Source organism: Camelus dromedarius, chromosome 9, assembly GCF_036321535.1.
Source record: "Camelus dromedarius isolate mCamDro1 chromosome 9, mCamDro1.pat, whole genome shotgun sequence".
Taxonomy (NCBI): domain Eukaryota; kingdom Metazoa; phylum Chordata; class Mammalia; order Artiodactyla; family Camelidae; genus Camelus; species Camelus dromedarius.
In genome coordinates this window covers 69,031,119-69,047,650 of record NC_087444.1, presented here as the reverse complement: position 1 = coordinate 69,047,650, position 16,532 = coordinate 69,031,119, and the positions used below count along the sequence as shown (strand labels likewise).

The 16,532-nt window shown below is 51.9% G+C and overlaps 1 protein-coding gene across 7 annotated transcripts; it reads left to right on the top strand.

The window, feature by feature from the left end:
* The first annotated feature begins 81 nt into the window (after positions 1–81).
* On the top strand, positions 82–15,771 carry C9H19orf47 (chromosome 9 C19orf47 homolog). Of its 7 annotated transcripts, none has more exons than XM_031458705.2 (11): positions 82–176; positions 1,564–1,668; positions 4,115–4,166; positions 7,419–7,506; positions 7,619–7,733; positions 9,183–9,264; positions 9,844–9,981; positions 11,502–11,651; positions 12,790–12,860; positions 14,485–14,833; positions 15,497–15,771. In XM_031458705.2, the coding sequence occupies exons 3-11, from the start codon at positions 4,148–4,150 to the stop codon at positions 15,589–15,591; spliced, it is 1,107 nt and encodes a 368-aa protein (XP_031314565.1). In that variant the 5' UTR covers positions 82–176; positions 1,564–1,668; positions 4,115–4,147; the 3' UTR covers positions 15,592–15,771. The 7 variants fall into 7 exon arrangements, with proteins under 7 accessions (XP_031314565.1, XP_031314564.1, XP_031314563.1 ...); XM_031458704.2 differs by having other exon boundaries at positions 9,844–9,999; positions 11,499–11,651; XM_031458703.2 differs by lacking the exon at positions 15,497–15,771 and having other exon boundaries at positions 14,485–15,412.
* The last annotated feature ends 761 nt before the right edge of the window (positions 15,772–16,532 follow it).

Here is a 16,532-nt window from a genome sequence, read left to right as displayed (position 1 = left end):
TCGCTGGTGGCTCTCCTGCGGGCTAGAGCGGCCGCGGGCGACATGTCAGCCCGGCTTCCGGCGGCGAGGGCGGTGCTTCCGGGGCGGGCTGCCGGGCCGAGGGAGGAGGGTCTGACAGTTGGCGCCGCCGGGAAACTGGGCGGGCGGCGCGAGTGGGCGCGGGCCCGGAGGGCCAGGTGAGGCGCGGGTCCGGGACGTTGGTGGGACTGGGCTGGATGAGGTGGGGATGAATGGCATCCGGGGTTCCAAAGTCAGTCCTGGCGCTTCTGTGCGGCTCTGGACGAGTGACTTCTTTCTTTGAACCTCAGTTTCCTCCTCTGTAGAATGGGGGTCAGAATCTGACTATAGCATCATCTTCTGACTATAACATCATCTTTATGGGTTGGAGTGAGAAGTCAGCTCGTGCATGTTGGAGCCCCTAGCACAGCACCTGGCACACTGCTCACTTAGTTACTATACTGTTATTGTTAGTATTGATGATGATGTTTGCGCTTGATGTGGAAGATCTGGGTGTGGGAGCATGAAATTGGGGGCCAACAGATTTAAGTTCAACTCCTAGCTCCACTTTGTGGCAGTGGACCTATGCCTTCACCTATTAGAACCTCGTTTTCCTATACAATGAGGGCTAATAGTCCCAATAGCAGAGTCATTGTGAGGATGCTGATGAAGTGTACGTGTAAAGTCTTTAACACAGGGCCTGGCACAGTATTGAGTAGGAGCTTAATAGATTGGGCCTATAATAATGATTCTGAGAGTCATTGGTGTAAACAGAGAGGTAGAGAGGAGGAGGAAGCTCAGGGACAGGAACAGGAAAAACTTGGAATCTGGAGTTAGGCAAATCGACATCCTGCCACTGTTTGACCAGTTTTACCAAATCCCATAGTATTAGGTTCTCCTTTTTCTTTCAAACCACTGATGCATTTTCCTTCAGTTAATTCATTTGAGAAAGAATATTTGTATTGGTACCCTAATGGAAAACTACATTGCTGGCTATGAGAAGAAGGGAAACTTAAACTGAATTCCAAGAACGGAAGCAGAACGGTCTATTATATTGTAGACAGAAACTGAAAGAATTGAAAAGGGAATAACTTGTATTATGTGATGCCATGTTGTCAGATACCATGGATCCTGTTAAGTTACCCTCTGTTCTCAGTTCACATTTTGCCCATGACTAACATCAACTCAGTTGCCAGTCTACCCTTTCCCTAACTCACTGAAGATACATTTATTTTATTTAATGCACATATACATAATGGGTTGAGCATTGTTCTTAGGGCTTGGCATTTATGAACTCATTTAATCCCACTAAGCACTTTAAGAATAGATACACCTAGCATTTTTTTTAATTGGAGTATAGTTGATGTACAGTAACTCCTATCATTCTTATTTTATAGTTAAAGAGAATGAGATCCAGAAAGGTTAAGCCACTTGCTGCAGAGTCAGGGTTAGGAAGTGGTAAAATCACCATTTGGGGTCAAGCCTTCTAAGGGTCCATGATAATTACTTGGATTTTGGGAGCTGTCATTTTTCTATTATTAATGTTATACAATTTCCACTATTCAGAAATTCAGCACTGGAGATGGGCTTTTAATGATGGAGAGAGGAAATTGAATCCAGCAGGGAATTCTGCAGCTATAGTGGGAAGATTCCAGGACTTAAAGGCTTCTAGTAAGTATTTTTTAAATAAGTTTTATTTATTAATTTTTTTAATGTTTACTGAGGATTGAACCTAGGACCTCATGCATGCTAAGCATGTGCTCTACCACTGAGCTATACCCACCCACCCCATAAGTATTAACTGAGACTTTGTGAAGACAGACCATAGTGCCCGGCTCATAGTAATCTCTTGACCAGTGTTAATTGTAGCCATTGGACTGACTTAGGTTCAAATCCTGGCTCTGCAGTTACTTGCTGTGTGACCTTGGGCCTGCTACTCTCCTCTGTAACGTGGATAGCATTTTTACTTTTTATGGCGGGTGGTTGTGAGGAGTCACTGAGATGTGTACGTACTCAGTGCCTGGCACATAAACATTCGGCAGGAGCTACTGCATGGGCATTGGAATCAGGGAGAACTTGTTTTTGAATCCTAGTAAAGCTGCTTGCTAGATGTGGCATTTGGCAAATGACTGAACCACAATGAGTCGGTTTTTTTCATTGATTAAAATGGGGCTAATTATAGTCCTCACACACAGGGAGGTTGTGAGGCACCAGCATGATGCCTGATGCTGGTCCTGGCACACAGCGAGTGCTTGGTATGTGAGGTGTCGTTGTTCTGTCTGATTTACTGAAGCCCCTCCCTCCCTTGCTCTTTGAGAGGTGCTGGTTGTGTTGTCTTTGTCCACTGGTAAAATCCAGAAGGGAAAGGGGATCTCTGGAGCCATGTACAGGGTGGGGTGATGTCTGTGGTCATGTTCATCACCCTCGTTGAGAGTGGAGGAGAGAGTCTCACATCTGGGGACTTTGGGAAAGCTTCACAAAGCAGGTGGCAGTCAAGCAGAATGAAGGAGAGCTTGCCAGGAGGACAGGAGGAGGAAGCATTCCAGGCACAGGTGGCTTTCTGTGTGAAAAGTGGGAGGCAGGTGAAGCCCTTGGGTGCTAGTGGGAAGGCTGCGGAGGGAGGCCTGGCAGGGAAGAAGAGCCAGCACTTGTAGAGTACTTAGTACACACCAGGCTCTCTCCAGTGCTTTGTCCATAGAAGCTCATGCAGCCCTCACAGCAGTCCTCTAAGGTAAGTTGTGTGTATCATCCCAGTTTACAGATGGGGACACTGAGGCCTAACTGGTGAAGTAACTTGCCAAGATCACACAGCTAGTAGGTGGTGGAGCCAGATTTGAACTCTGCAAGTCTGGTTCCAGAGTCCTTACTCTTTTACCATCTCTGTTATACCATCAAATGGGGGTGTGGGGTGGGAAGGGGCAGATTGTGGGTGATGGTAAGTAGATAGGGGCTGGCCAGGGGCCTTCTTTGCCCTGGAGAGGAAGTGGAGGCAGGCTGGACGAGAAGGATCAGAATTGGGGGCTGGAGCAGACAGAAGGGAGCTGAGTGAAGGATGAGGACCAGAGGAGGAGAGAAGGAGGAGGGCTAGGGTGGGAAGTGTGGGCCAGGTAGTCCTGGAGTCAGATAGCGTCGAATCATCAGGTGAGGAAATGATTTCTTTGAGTTCTCATTCAACACTGCTGTTCACGCCTAGGAGAACATCGCCATTGATGCTAATATGTCTTTATCAGCTTTCTGGTACCCGCTGATCTCATCTCGGTGAAAACTGGTTTTCCATTTCTTCTCTGGGGACCCTCCTGACTGGTGCCCCACCTCTCTGCCCTCGGCTGCTCTCATCCACCTCCCCACTCTCTCCACCGCCGCCCCGCAGGCTGCCTGCCGCCCCGCAGGCTGCCTGCCGCCCCGCAGACGTGCCAGATGCTCTCCTGGCTCAGGGCACTGGACTTGCTGTACCTTCTCCCGGAACACTCTTTCTCTATAAAATTGCACTGCTCACCCCTCCACCGCCTTTGGGTCCCTAAACGTCACTTTAGAGAGCTCTTCCCTGACCGTCCATTGGGAATGGCCAGCCCTCCCTCCCGGGCCCTCCGTGTTTCCTCCCTGATGCTCAGGGCTTTCTGTCACATGATATTGATACTGTCCAGTGTTTTGCTTGTTGACTGTCTGTCTCCCCCTTTCCTGGGTCCCCACTAGGTGCCAAGCTCTGGGTTTTTGTTCACCTCAAAATTCCTGGCTCCTGGAGCAGTGCCTCACACACAGTAGGTTCTCAGGAAGTGGTTTTTGAACAGATGAATGAATGGCTTTTTATGGTTAAAGTCTCGGGCAGGGGATGTCCTTTTTCTGTCCCTCCCTTATCCCAGCCAGAGACGTTGGAGGTGTGTGGGACTGGCGCTGTGGACGTTCGCTGTCCCTGGGCCTTGTCCCAGGCAGAAGTGATAGTTGTGGTGGCAGCTCTGCCCCAGGCTGACTTCCTGGCAGCTGTTCCAGGCTATTCCTGGGCGGTGAGCCCCCAGCCCAGGAACTCTCCTCTGGCAGGCAGACAGACAGGCAGCGAGAGAGGGACAGACACTTCGCCGGCGGCAACTCATAGGCACTCTCCCCTTGTTCTCTCTTCCAGGCTCCAGGGAACAGCGTCACGGCCAGGGAGACAATGGTCTCAGTGACAATGGGTGAGTCTTCTCTCTGGGTCCCCTCTCCCCACTGCCCTTTATGAGGCATGACCTGGTGGGGGGCACAGGGGAGGGGAGGGAAGGCTGGGTCACTGGCAGGAACAGCTGTGCTCTAAGGAACGTGGAGGCAGGGCCAGGGCCTGCTCAGGGCCTACCCGTCTCCTCTCGGTATCTTGGCCTCCTGACAGCGTATTTTGGCTATAAAGAACTTGAGTTCTAAAGTCCAGTAGATCTCCCACATGGCCTCTCAGAGCCTCAGTTTTCTTACCTGTGAAATGGAGATACTAACACTCCCTACATCCTGGGATGTTGTAAGGAGAAAGGAGGTTATGGTATGTAAAATCTTCGGCATAGTTCTCAGCAAGTGTTAACTGTTATTAATCTCATGAGCCTTAACCATCACATTGTCTTTAAACTCTGTATTTTGGGATTGCCAAACCACAGAGGTTAGCTGGTAGCTTTTAAATGTTTGGAGATTTGTACATATAGAAAAGCACAGAAAACATATTTGTGTGGTCATAAGAGCAATTGAAGAGCAAACATCTGAGTACTTCCTTTACAATTCCACTTATATAAAGAACAGAAACAGGCAAAACCAATCTATACTGCTAGAAGGTGTTGCTGGCCCTTGCGAGGCAGGGAGAAGTGACGACTTAGGGAATGTGAGGTGGTGTGGGGGGAGGGGGCTGCTTCTGGGATGTTGGAAATATTTTGTTTCTTGATCTGGGTACTGGTTACATGGGTGTGTTGGTTTATGAAAATCTATCAACTTGTGTGTACTTTTGTGTGTGTACATTATAGTTCAATAAAAAGTTTTTAAAAGTGCAGTCCTCCTCTAACCATCCAGGTCAAGAAACAGAATATTGCCTGCCTCCACTGAGGGCTCCACCCCAATCCCGACCCCCTCCCTTCTCCAGATGGAATAAACCACTATTTTATCTTTGTGATAATCTCTCCTTACCTTTCTTTATTGTTGTACCACTAATGAAAACGTTCCTATTCTATAGATTTGGTTTTGAACTTACATGAATGAAATCACGCCGTGTGTTCTTTTGTGTCTCTGGCTTCCATTACTCTGAGCGATGTCTGAGAGTCGTCTGTAGTGCTGTGTGTAGCTGTGGTTCCTTCCTTTGCACTGCTCTGTGGTACTGATACAGATTTATTTATCGATGCTACTGTCAGGGGCTGTTGCATTGTTTCTAGTTTGTGGCTGTTGCAGACAAGCTGCTGTGAATATTTTGGTGCATTTCTCCTGGTGTCTGCAGCAAAACACACCTCACTGAGGCCAAGACACACACTGTGGCTCATATTAATATGTCTGAAAGGGTGGGGGTTGCATCTTACAGCTGGTGCTTATGATCATTTACTGGGCAGCATATTTTCCTCCTTAGTAGGACATGACATGATGGTGAGGGCAGGACATGGGGACTTCTGCAGTTCCATGACTTTGCTGCAGGCAGCTAGCTACCCCCAACCTATGTGGTGCTTTTATTCCCCTTAATAAGAGTTTAATTCAGGTACAATTCACATTTCATACAATTCACTAAAGTGTACAATTCAGTGGTTTTTATACTCTGTGTTCACAGAGTTATGCAACCGTCACCACAATCAGTTTTGAAACATTTTCATCACTCCCCGCAAAACCTGCATACCCACTCTCTCCTCACTGCCCTCCCACCCAGTTCCTGGCAACCGCTAATCTACTTTCTGTCCCTACAGATTGCTACAGGTTTACCTTTTCTGGACATGTCACATAAATGGAACAATTATGTGATAGTTTTCGATACTTAGACAGAGGATCCTGCTTTTGGCTAATGAAACCCAGGGCTCCTCGTCTTGACAGGTGGATAGTACCTGGGCAAAGTAGAAAAGGCCCCCCTTTCCTCTGGGCTGGTAGAGGAAGTCCTGAGGGCATGAGCTCCTCACTTGTCTCAGGCCCAGGGAGTCAGACCAGTGGCCGGCGGGGCAGGGTCCTCCTCGGAAGAGGACGTGCCTGAGCCCTGCACCGCCACCCATGCAGCGCCTCACCCAGAGCGTGTCTCTCCCTGCTCTGAGCCTTAGTTGTCTTATCAGCAAAATGGGCATAGGAATACCAAATTTCTAATTATCTAAAGTAGCATGGACTGTTGAATGTACTGTTACGTATCAAGAGAAAGAAAAAAAAATGTTGCCAGTTAAACTGCAGCACACCATCAATTGTGCGGTAATCCTAGTTTCAGAGGTATTAAAATGTGAAAAAAAATTTTACTTGGAACCAATAATCTTATCTAACACTTGCCCTGATAGGTTAGGGTCAGTTTGAAGGTCACACCTGAGAGGCCAAGAATAATAATAACAATAACAACGATAATAATAGCTGCAGTGGGTTGAGGACAACCTCCGGGCCAGGTGCCTTTTAAGCCCTTTATGTGGACTCTCTCTTTAGTCCACGCAATGACCGAGGACGGCGCTGCAGTTATCACTAGGATGCCAGCTCCATGAGGGAGGGGACTCTGTCTTGTGCCCTGTGGTATCCCTAGTGCCCCAAACAGGACCTGGCATGTGCCAAGTGCTCAGTTCCCACATGTTGAACGTATTATCCCAAATTTACAGCTGAGGAAATTGAAGCTCTGAGTGATACCTTGCCCAAAGGCCCTCAGTCAGGAGTTGGCAGAGCCAGGATTTGAACCCAAGCTCGAAAGGCTGTACTCGTAACCTCCATGCCCCCAACTCAGAGGCCAGCCTGCTCCTGTGGGGTTGGGGAGGGGGCTTGCTGATGCCAAGGGCCGGCTGTGCGACCCTCCGTTCCCTCCACCTGTGGATCCTTACCCTGTGGTGCCTGCGCCTGCTGATGGGGACTGGGGCGGAGAACCCAGAGTCCTGGCTACCCCAAACCAGTCATTGTTCCCACGTTGGGGATGATCACTGCAGGTCACGCCCAAGGGCAGGGCAGAGCTGTCAGGAGAAGGGCAGTCCGGAGGCACCAGGGCTGGGGGAGTCTGCTTCTTGTTAGCAGTGTGGCCTGGGTCGAGTTGTTCAACCTTTCCTCACCTCAGTTTCCTCACTGGCTAAGTGGGGGGCGTCCACACTGCTTAACCCACTGGATCGTCAGGCTGGCTTAGTTCCACTGTGCATGGGAAGCACTCAGCCCAGAGCCTGGCATTGGACAAGCATTTAATTTGTGGGAGCTGCTGCTCTTGTGGTTTTGCTGCTGCTGTTCTCTAATGAGAATAATGTGAGTAATGAGCCCTGTCTACCACCCACCCCTGCCAGCCACTTCTGAGTGGATCCAGTTCTTTAAGGAAGCCGGCATTCCTCCAGGACCTGCTGTCAATTACGCCGTGATGTTTGTGGATAACAGGTAAGGCCACTGAGGGGACGGGGCTGAACCTGGGGAAAGGAGGGGAGACGGGGAGCTGGCTGGCTCACTCACCTGGCCCACTTGTGGCCTCACCACAGACCCTCCCCTGCAGGATCCAGAAGAGCATGCTGCTAGATCTCAACAAAGAAATCATGAACGAGCTCGGGGTGACTGTGGTGGGTGACATCATCGCCATCCTCAAGCATGCCAAAGTGGTGCACCGCCAGGTGGGTGCTCTGCTCGACACCCCTGTCCCTGGGTCTGGGGTGGGATGGAGCGGCAGTGGCAGAGCCAATGGGAGGCTTGGAAGCAAAGGCAGGGAGACCTGAGTTCCAAGGCTGGCTTCACTATTGCTGTGTGACACTGGGTACATTGCCTAACCTCTCAGAGCCTTACTTGCTCCACCTGTAGAATGCACATAGACAAACCTATTTTGCAGGGTGGTGTTAAGTATTAAGTTAAAACAAAGATCTAGGACAGTGCAAACAGCAGGGCCTCAGGAAAGGCTGTCTGTAAGCATTATTATTATTACTAGTTCTCATCTTTTTCATAATAATTACACTGACCAGGACTCTTGTCTGTCCCCAGAACAGGAGCTTCCTGTGCGGGACCCAGTTGGTAACTTGATCAACAACGTGGTTGTTCCATTCGTGGCCCCTCCACTTACAGTGACCTTAGACTAGCAATTCCACTTCCCCGAGTCTCTGAAACAGGCTTTTCACACACCCTGCCGTGTAGGGTAGCTGTGGCCGTCTGCCTGGTAGTGTATGTGGCACCAAGTGCCAGGCCTGGAGTGAAGAGCTTTTTTAGTTATGACTGCTAGCACTTACAGGCCTTTGCCACGGCCTGCCAGGGCCTGTCTCCATCCTTTGCCATATTAGCTCATTTACTCCTCCTTCCACTTGACTGAGGAGGAAACTTGCCCCAGAGCTGCACTCTCAAGCATTCTGCTTTACCAGATGGTGGCTGCTGGGGTTGTTCTCATCAATTTTTGTAGCTTCTTCCATCGCAGGGACAGGCCTTCATCATCCATCATCCAGGACAAGACCCCGCAGTGAGGGCTTTCTCAAGCCAGGGACATTTTCTGAGTTATCTTGGAGGTTCCTGAGTAAAATTCTTTCTTCTCTTTAAGCTTTTAAATTGGAGAACCATTTTGGATTTCTCGAAAAGTCCAAACAGTAGTACAGAAAGTTTCTGTATTTCCTTCACCCAGCTTCCCCTAATATTGACGCCTTACATAGCCAGGGTACATTTGTCAAAACTGTAAACGCTATAAACACTATATTATGAACTAAACTATAGACTATTTGGATTGCATCAGTTTTTCTACTAATGTCCTTTTTCCGTTCCAGGACATCACGTTGCATTTACTTCTCATGTCTCCTTAGTATCTTTTGATTTGGGGTGGTTTCCTAGTTTTCCCAGGTTTGGGGTGACCTTTACAGTTTTGAGAGTACCGGTCAGCTGTTCTGTAGCATGTCTTTCCGTTTGGGTTTGTCTGATGCTTTTTATGGTGAGGAGTGAAAGGTTTTGAAATCTCTTCTCAAACAGCTCAGCTCTGATTTCCCCCCTGCCTCCCAAGTTTTGCTCAGATTTCTGGGTCCTCTCTTCCCTCAGCTCATGCCCCTGCCCCCATGGTAACCCGGGCACCCCCCCCCCTTTTTTTTTTTTGGCAGGACATGTGCAAAGCTGCCACTGAGTCAGTGCCCTGCAGCCCCAGCCCCCTCCCAGGCGAGATTCGCCGAGGCACGGCTAGCGGTGAGTGCCATCTGTTCAGGCCTCCTTTCCTTCATTGGAACATGCTAGCGGTGAAGGGGGCACAGCTACAAAGTGCCAGAGGCCGTGGCGGGAACTGGGAACACAGCAATAAACAGACAGTGTCTCCTCATGGGGCTTGCATTCTTGTGGGAGAGGCTGCCAGTAAACAAACAAATGTAATTTAATGTCAAGCAGTAATAACGGCCTGAAGAAAAAGAAAGCACCAGCGGAGGGTAGAAGTGGTTAAGATCAAGGTGGGGGTCAGGGAAGTTTTCCCTGAGGAGATGCCGTTGGAGAGGAGATCTGAGTGAAGAGACAGAGCAAGCCCGTTGGTACTGGGGGACCACACGCCAGACAGATGAACAGCAAGTACCCTGAGGAGATCTGTACTTGCTGGGCCAAGAGGATCCTGGAGACCGGCAGCCGATGGGGAGGGGAGGGAAGAGCTCTGTGCAGGGATGGGTAACTGATGGGTGAAGTGTGATGGGAACCAACCTGGTCTGGGCCTCTGGAGAGGCCCCCAGGGCAGGGAGTGGTGGGCTATTCCTTCCCCGCTGGACTCCTCTTTCCTCCCTACAGCCGCCTCCCGAATGATCACCAACAGTCTGAACCGCGACTCCCCACCCGGCACTCCCCCCAGGCGGCCGGACACCAGTGCCTCCAAGATCTCTGTCACTGTGTCCAACAAGATGGCAGCAAAGAGTGCCAAGGCCGCCGGTGAGAGGACTCGGGCAGGTTGGTGGGGAGCTGGAGGTGAATGTGGGTTGGCAGACGGTATCTGGGGGACATATTCCCAACCTTGCAAGGTGCTTTGAAGGCCACGAGGTATCCACAGCGTTCAGCTTTGGTCAGGTCACTGCACCTCTGTGGGCCTCCCTCTCCACATCTGTAGAATGGGGCTGGTGCTGCCCTCCCCAGAGGACAGTCAGAAGCACGTGAGGTGGTGTCTTCAAGCAGTGAGGGTGCACTGCGGTTCTCACTCAGTGGCTGGGTCAGTCTTTTTGTATTTTTAAATTTTATTTTTTTGTGGTAAGAACACTTAACATGAGATCCACCCTCTTTACAAAATGGTAAGTGTACAGTAAAGTATTGTTGACTATGGGTGGTTCAGTCTTTTTTAACAGATGTTCATTGAGCCCCGCACTGGTGCCCGGCCCTGTGCTTGATGCCTGGGGTCAAAGGTAAAGAAGCTACCTTTCCTCTTAGCAGCCAGAGGGATCTTTTACAACCTCTAATCTAATCCTTTCACACCTTTGTCTGGAACTCTCCAGGGCTTCCTATTGTTCCATTAATAAAATCATCTTCCCACATGGCCCTACTGGGCCTTGCATCGTGGGGATTCAGGCTTGCTCGCTGCCGCAGGTCCCCTCCAGGCTCCTTCCCATCATGAGGCCTTTGCCCAGATGGTCCCTTCTCCGGAAGCCTTCTTTCTCTGCAGATTTTTCCAAGCTTGGCCGCTGTTCCTCCTCCAGGTCTCAGCTTGTAAGCTGGGAATGGGACTCTGGCCTTTGGGCTTCCAAGCCCTCCTTCTGTCCGTCACACACTCCTGTTTTTGTTGGATGCGTCCCCACAGCAATGATCTTGGCACAAATGGAAACTGAGGCCTGGGGAGGGGACTGGGCTATCCTGACGCCCAGCCCCGCCTAGCCCTGTCCACCTCCATCACACGTGCTCCTTTTCTGCCACATATGTCTGAAAGTGCGTCATTCTCCTTCTGACCTCTCCATTTGTGTGCCATGAGCAAGAAAGTTAAGATTCATTTCTAAAGTATGGAAAAGATGGGGAGCCTGGGAGGGACTGGCTCTCTTACCCCTCAGCGCATTTGAGATTTATTTTTAATTGAGGTGTAATTTCCTTATGCACAAATTGTAAGTATATAGCTCGATTAATTTTTTTTAAGTGATTACACCTGTGAAACCACTCTCTAAATGGCCTTTCCACTGCCCAGCAGTTTCCCCATCTGAGGGGATTCTGGCTGGGCTGGGAGGCGAGCAGGGACAGACCCACAGAGAGCCTGGGAGGCCCGCCACAGCCTTCTGCGACTCCGCTGTGGCCACACCCCTGAGTTTCTCAGTGGTCAGTCAGTGGCCATGGGGTGGTTGGGAAGATAAGGGATTCCAGTCATACAAACACATGGAGATAAAGGCACATGTGTGCCCTCTGCAGGGCATCCAGCCCCTACCCCAGGAGAATGTTCCATCCCAGAAGATGCTCACCATCCCCTCCTCCCCCAGCAGCCCTGGCCCGCAGAGAGGAGGAGAGCCTGACTGTTCCTACCAAGCGGCGCCGGGTCACTGCTGAGATGGAGGGGAAGTACATTATCAACATGCCCAAAGGCACCACCCCCCGGACCCGCAAGATCCTGGAGCAGCAGCAGGCAGCGAAAGGTACGGGCCTGGCAGAGGCTTGCTTGGGGGCAGACTGTGCTTCCCTTTTGCTGCATCTTGCAGGGTTGGTCACGTCCTACAGGCACTGGCTGAGATGCAGGCTCTGATGGGATCCAGGGGACCTTGGACCCAGGGGACAGCAAAGGTGACTGCAGAGGAGGGGGATGCATCACCACCTCTACCCTCTCACCCTGTAGTTAGCTTAGCAGGGCTCCTCCGGTGCCTCCTCCCGGAGGGGAAGTGGCGTGGATTCAGTGCTGGCCTGCCTGTTAAGTGAGTGACTGAGCCTGGCAGAGGGCAGGTGCCCAAAACAGTGGGAACTGTCTTTTTGAGCCAGAGGGGTCCGGTAGACTCAGTCCATAGCTGGGCTTCATGTTTGGTAATGCAGAGGTGGTCTTCCTTACAATGTTCCTCTTAGAACATTGCACATGTTCTCATGGAAAAACATCAGCAGATGCTTAAGAAGGAAAAATAAACTCCCCCCTCACTCCCATATCCCACACATATCGTTAACCTTTACAGACCAGCACTTACGAACTTAAATGCACCAATTTGTATGTTTACACATATAGCTGGGCATTTCTTTCCTTTTTAAGCTCCAATAGCATCATCCTACATGTATTTTTCTACAACTTTTTAACTGAGATATTTTCACATTAGTGCATGTTAATCTGCTTCATTATTTTTAATGGTCATTTAATATTTGCATAGTACTTCTGTATCATAATTTAGTAAACATTCTCCTGTTGATGGCTATTTAGGCTGTAATTTAGGGAGGATTCCATCAGGTTCTCTTAGAGGCTATGACCCAAGAAAGAGTGAAAGGAACCAGTAGGGACTAAGAAGTCTTCCTGCACACACTTCATGAATTTGTACTAAGGTGTGAGGACTAGAAGTGTCAATTTGAGTTGACTTCTCACATTTGACACCAGCCAAAAGTGTGTGGGTTAAGGTTGCCGTTAGCCAACATCACAGGCACAGAACCTAACTCGGCCCAGTCTGTGCTTGCTTGGACCAGAGCTGCCTGGGGTCTGAGCTTGCCATGTTGTCCCCTCCCTGTCTGCCTGGTGCTCCGCTGGGCCTGGGTACACATGGGCCGCCCAGAAGGTGCTGGCTGATGGCCTCTCTTCCCTCCCAGGTCTCCACAGGACATCCGTGTTTGACCGCCTTGGCGCCGAGACCAAGGCAGACACCACAACGGGGAATAAGGTAAGTTGGAAATGGGGGAGCCACTCGGGACTCTCACATTCTTGTCTCCCCTGGGAGTTGTTCCTGACGCTTCCCATACACATCTCACCATGTCTTACCCCACTTTCCAGGCCCAGTGCCCTTCTTTGTACTGGCGACTTCCCTGTCTGTCTGCTACCCTGACCTCTCTCCCAACTTCCAGCCCCCCGGGGTCTGGCAGATTCCTGGACACCACCCTTGGACCCCTCCCACCACCTCGTCCCAAACTGGCCTCAGCGTCTTCCTCCAAAACAAACCCTTCCCTGGGCCCTGTCTTGGGTGCCCCACTGACCCCATCCCAGGCAGTCGTGATTCTGATGCCGCCATGTGTCTCTTCCTGCTCTGCCCCCTCTCTCTGTACTGATGGGGCGGGGCCTCTTCGCTGGTCCCTTCACAGCTCCTGTGAACCCCTCCAGTCCCTCTCCCACAGCAGCAACATGTGCGCCCGCAGGACAGGCCCCTCCCCGGCCTTGCCCACCAGAAACCCTTCAGGGGCTTTTCACTGTGCTCAGGATGAGACCCTCTCTTCCTGTCTCTGCTTGCAGACCCTCAGGCCCCAGGCACGACGTGTGGTTGGGAGACATGGCCTGAGCCCGCTGCCTGGTGTTAATCTGGCTCTGCTACTGCCTGCCTGCGTGGCCTTTACCATGTCACTTAAGCCCTTTGTCCCTCAGTTTCCTGCTCTGTATTGGACCCACCTCACAGGGTGGTCGTGAGGACTGAGTGAGATCACGTGCGCAGTCAGCATATTCAAATGGCACCTCTGATTAATTTTGGCAGAGCCCCCAGCTGCATTTCCTTCCTTGCTCACCAGGGCTCATCCACTCTGGCCTTTTCTCATTTCCTCAATCTCACCATGAGCGTGAGAATAACATTCGGGTCACGTGGCTTGAAGATGCAGCCATGGAAAGAGCTTGGCACACGGTGAGGGTGCTGTAAATACAATTCCTATTCCTGACTTGAGACTTGGAGGGCACTCTTTACTAATTCAGCCTCGAGGGCCTGACTTAAATGCTGAGGCCTCAGAGAAAGCTTCCCTGTCCCCTGCTGTGCTCCAGAGAACACAGCACTATTGTTATTAGAGAATTACTCATGTCATTTCCGACATCATGTCTGTCTTCCTCACTGGATTGTGGGTGCCCAAGAGCAGGGCTGGGCCTTTCTTGCACCACTGGGTCCCCAGCACTGCCCAACATAGGGCCAGGTGTTGAGTGGGGGCTCAGAAAATGTCTGTCTGTCGAGTGAATGACCAAATTTATCTTTGCTCTCATGTTTACTTGTAGACCCTCCCAAACATTCTTCCCTATCTCCTCCCTGCCTCCTCCCCTCTTTATCCCACTCACTTCCAGTCAACTTTCAGATCTCACCTCAGGTGTTCCTTCTCCAGGGAGCCTTCCCCGAACTTTAGGCAAGGCAGGGGCCTCCTCTTGGCTCCCCTAGCTCCCTGGACTTGCCCTCTCATGGCTCTCACCACTGTCTAGCATGCCACCAACAGGTGTTTTTCCCAACTGTGAGCTCTGTGAGGCCAGGCATCCATGAGGGAGTTCTCCATGAATGCTTGTTGAGTGACTAAGTGACTCACTTGTCCTATCTCTGACCTCCACAGCCCACAGGAGTCTTTAGCCGCCTGGGGGCGACCCCAGAGACGGACGAGGATCTGGCTTGGGACAGTGACAATGACAGCAGCAGCTCTGTCCTACAGTATGCTGGGGTCCTGAAGAAGCTAGGCCGGACCCCAGCCAAAGCCAGTCCCCAGCCCGCACTAACTGTCAAAGCCAAGGCCACAAGCTCGGCGACAACGGTCGCTGCCCCAACACTGCGGCGCCTGGCCCTTTCCTCACGACCTGGGCTTGAGAGGAAGCCGGAGGCCCTATCCAAAGTCAGCGTCATCCAGAGACTGGGCAAGACTGCCCTTGTGCCCGAGGCCCAGGACAGCCAGGTCACGAGCACCAAGAGTAAGTCGGCTGAGGTCAAGGTCACCATTAAGAGGACTCTGGTGGGGCCCCGGGGGAGCAGCTCCAGCGAGGGCCTTGGTGCCCAGATGGACCACGCGGGCTCTGTGAGCGTGTTCAAAAGACTGGGCCACAGGACCTTCTAGCCCAAGGGCGGGGCACAGGCCCCCGCCCAGACTCCTGGCTCTGTCAGAGTCTTCAGCGAGGGTGCACCACCCCTCTCTGCCGGCTTCTGGATGACACTGCTTGTCTCCCTCAGACATTGTGCTGGCCCGAGCTTTCTGGGGATTCACCCAGTTTTTCTGAGTCTGAGGTGGTCATCGTGGCCTGGCCTTGCCACTCTGGGACTTTCCCTTCTCTCCTGTCCTCTGTTCCCTCCTCTCTGACCATGGCCTTGGCAGTACTCACCTGTCTACCTCTCCAAGTGCCAAGTGCCCTTTTCCTCTCCTCCATCCCCCTTCCTCCCTCAGCAGCATCTGCTGCCTCAAACCCCAGGCCTCCCTGTCACCCAGAGTGAGTGTCACCTGGAGAGGCTCCCTCGTTCCCCACCCCGCTGACTCCTCCCTTCCCTCCCCTCCCCCCCCCCCCCCCCCGGCTGCTTTAACTTCTGTCTCTTCCTCTCTTCACTCTGTTCATTTCTTTTCTGTTTTCTGTCCCCGTGGCAAGGCCCGACTGTCCGCTGCGTCCTGCCTGACCCTCCTGCACCTCCGGCCTCCCAGCGGCCCCGTCGGCGGTGGCGTCGAGCCTGTAGAGACTGTTAGCCGCCCTCACTCCCAGGCTGGAGGGACCTCCCCAGACCCCAGGCTGTGGCTGGGGCACCTGCTCAGGCATCTTTTTCCCTGAAAGGCTGTGGCGGGTGGTGGGTCAGGGGCACTGAGAAGGGAGGTCAGCGCCAAAAAAGAAGAAAACAGCTGTTTTAATATATTTTTGTGACTTTCAAACTGTTTCCCTCCCCTCCTTCAGGGTGAGTCACAGGCTTGTGTCTCACACAAAGCACAGTGTGGGCGGGGGCGCCCACACAGCAGTGAGCTCTGTCTCTGAGGGTCAGGCTCCCCACACACATGAGGGCTTTTCCAGACCTTTTCCAGGAGCTGGGAATCCATCCGTGAGCAAGGCAGACAAACCCGTGCCCGCGGGGCTGACCTCTCTAGCCAGGGAGATGGGCAGTAAAGTTATCACGCTGCCCAAAGAATCAGAGGTATGAGGGAAAGTGACCAGGGCCTCTGGATGTTGTGGGTAAGAAGGCTTTTCAGAGGAGGTTACTTGTAGGCTGAGCTACGTGAAGTTCAAGAGATGAGTGTTCAGGCCGAGGAAACAGCAGGGGCAAAGGCCCTGAGGTGGGACAAAGACCAGAGAGAAGACCAGCATGGCCTGTGGGATCTGGACTTCCTCCCACGAGCATTGAGGAGTTTGGGAGGGTGTGAAGCGGGAAAGTGATGATGTGAGTTGCCTTTTATGAAGATCGCTTGGGCCACTGTGAGGAAGACAAATTGTTGGGAGGGCAGGGGCGGGAGCAGGGAGGCAGCGTGGGGTGAGGTGGTGGAGCGGGGAGGAGAGTGGGTGGACCTCAGGTGCGCTTCGGAGGAGGGGGAGCAGGGTTCTCCATGAGGATGGACTGGACACTGGGGCGTGGGGAAGATGGGGGTGTGGATCACACCTGGATGGGGGACTTGAGCATCTAGAGGAGGGTTCTGTTTGTGGA

What these genes read in the sequence shown, in the direction of transcription:
- C9H19orf47 (XM_031458700.2), top strand. An exon ending in CCAAAGTGGTGCACCGCCAG is followed by an intron (nt 7,734 to 9,182) that starts GTGGGTGCTCTG and finishes TTTTTTTGGCAG; the next exon opens with GACATGTGCAAAGCTGCCAC. An exon ending in CGGTGAGAGGACTCGGGCAG is followed by an intron (nt 10,000 to 11,498) that starts GTTGGTGGGGAG and finishes CTCCTCCCCCAG; the next exon opens with CAGCCCTGGCCCGCAGAGAG.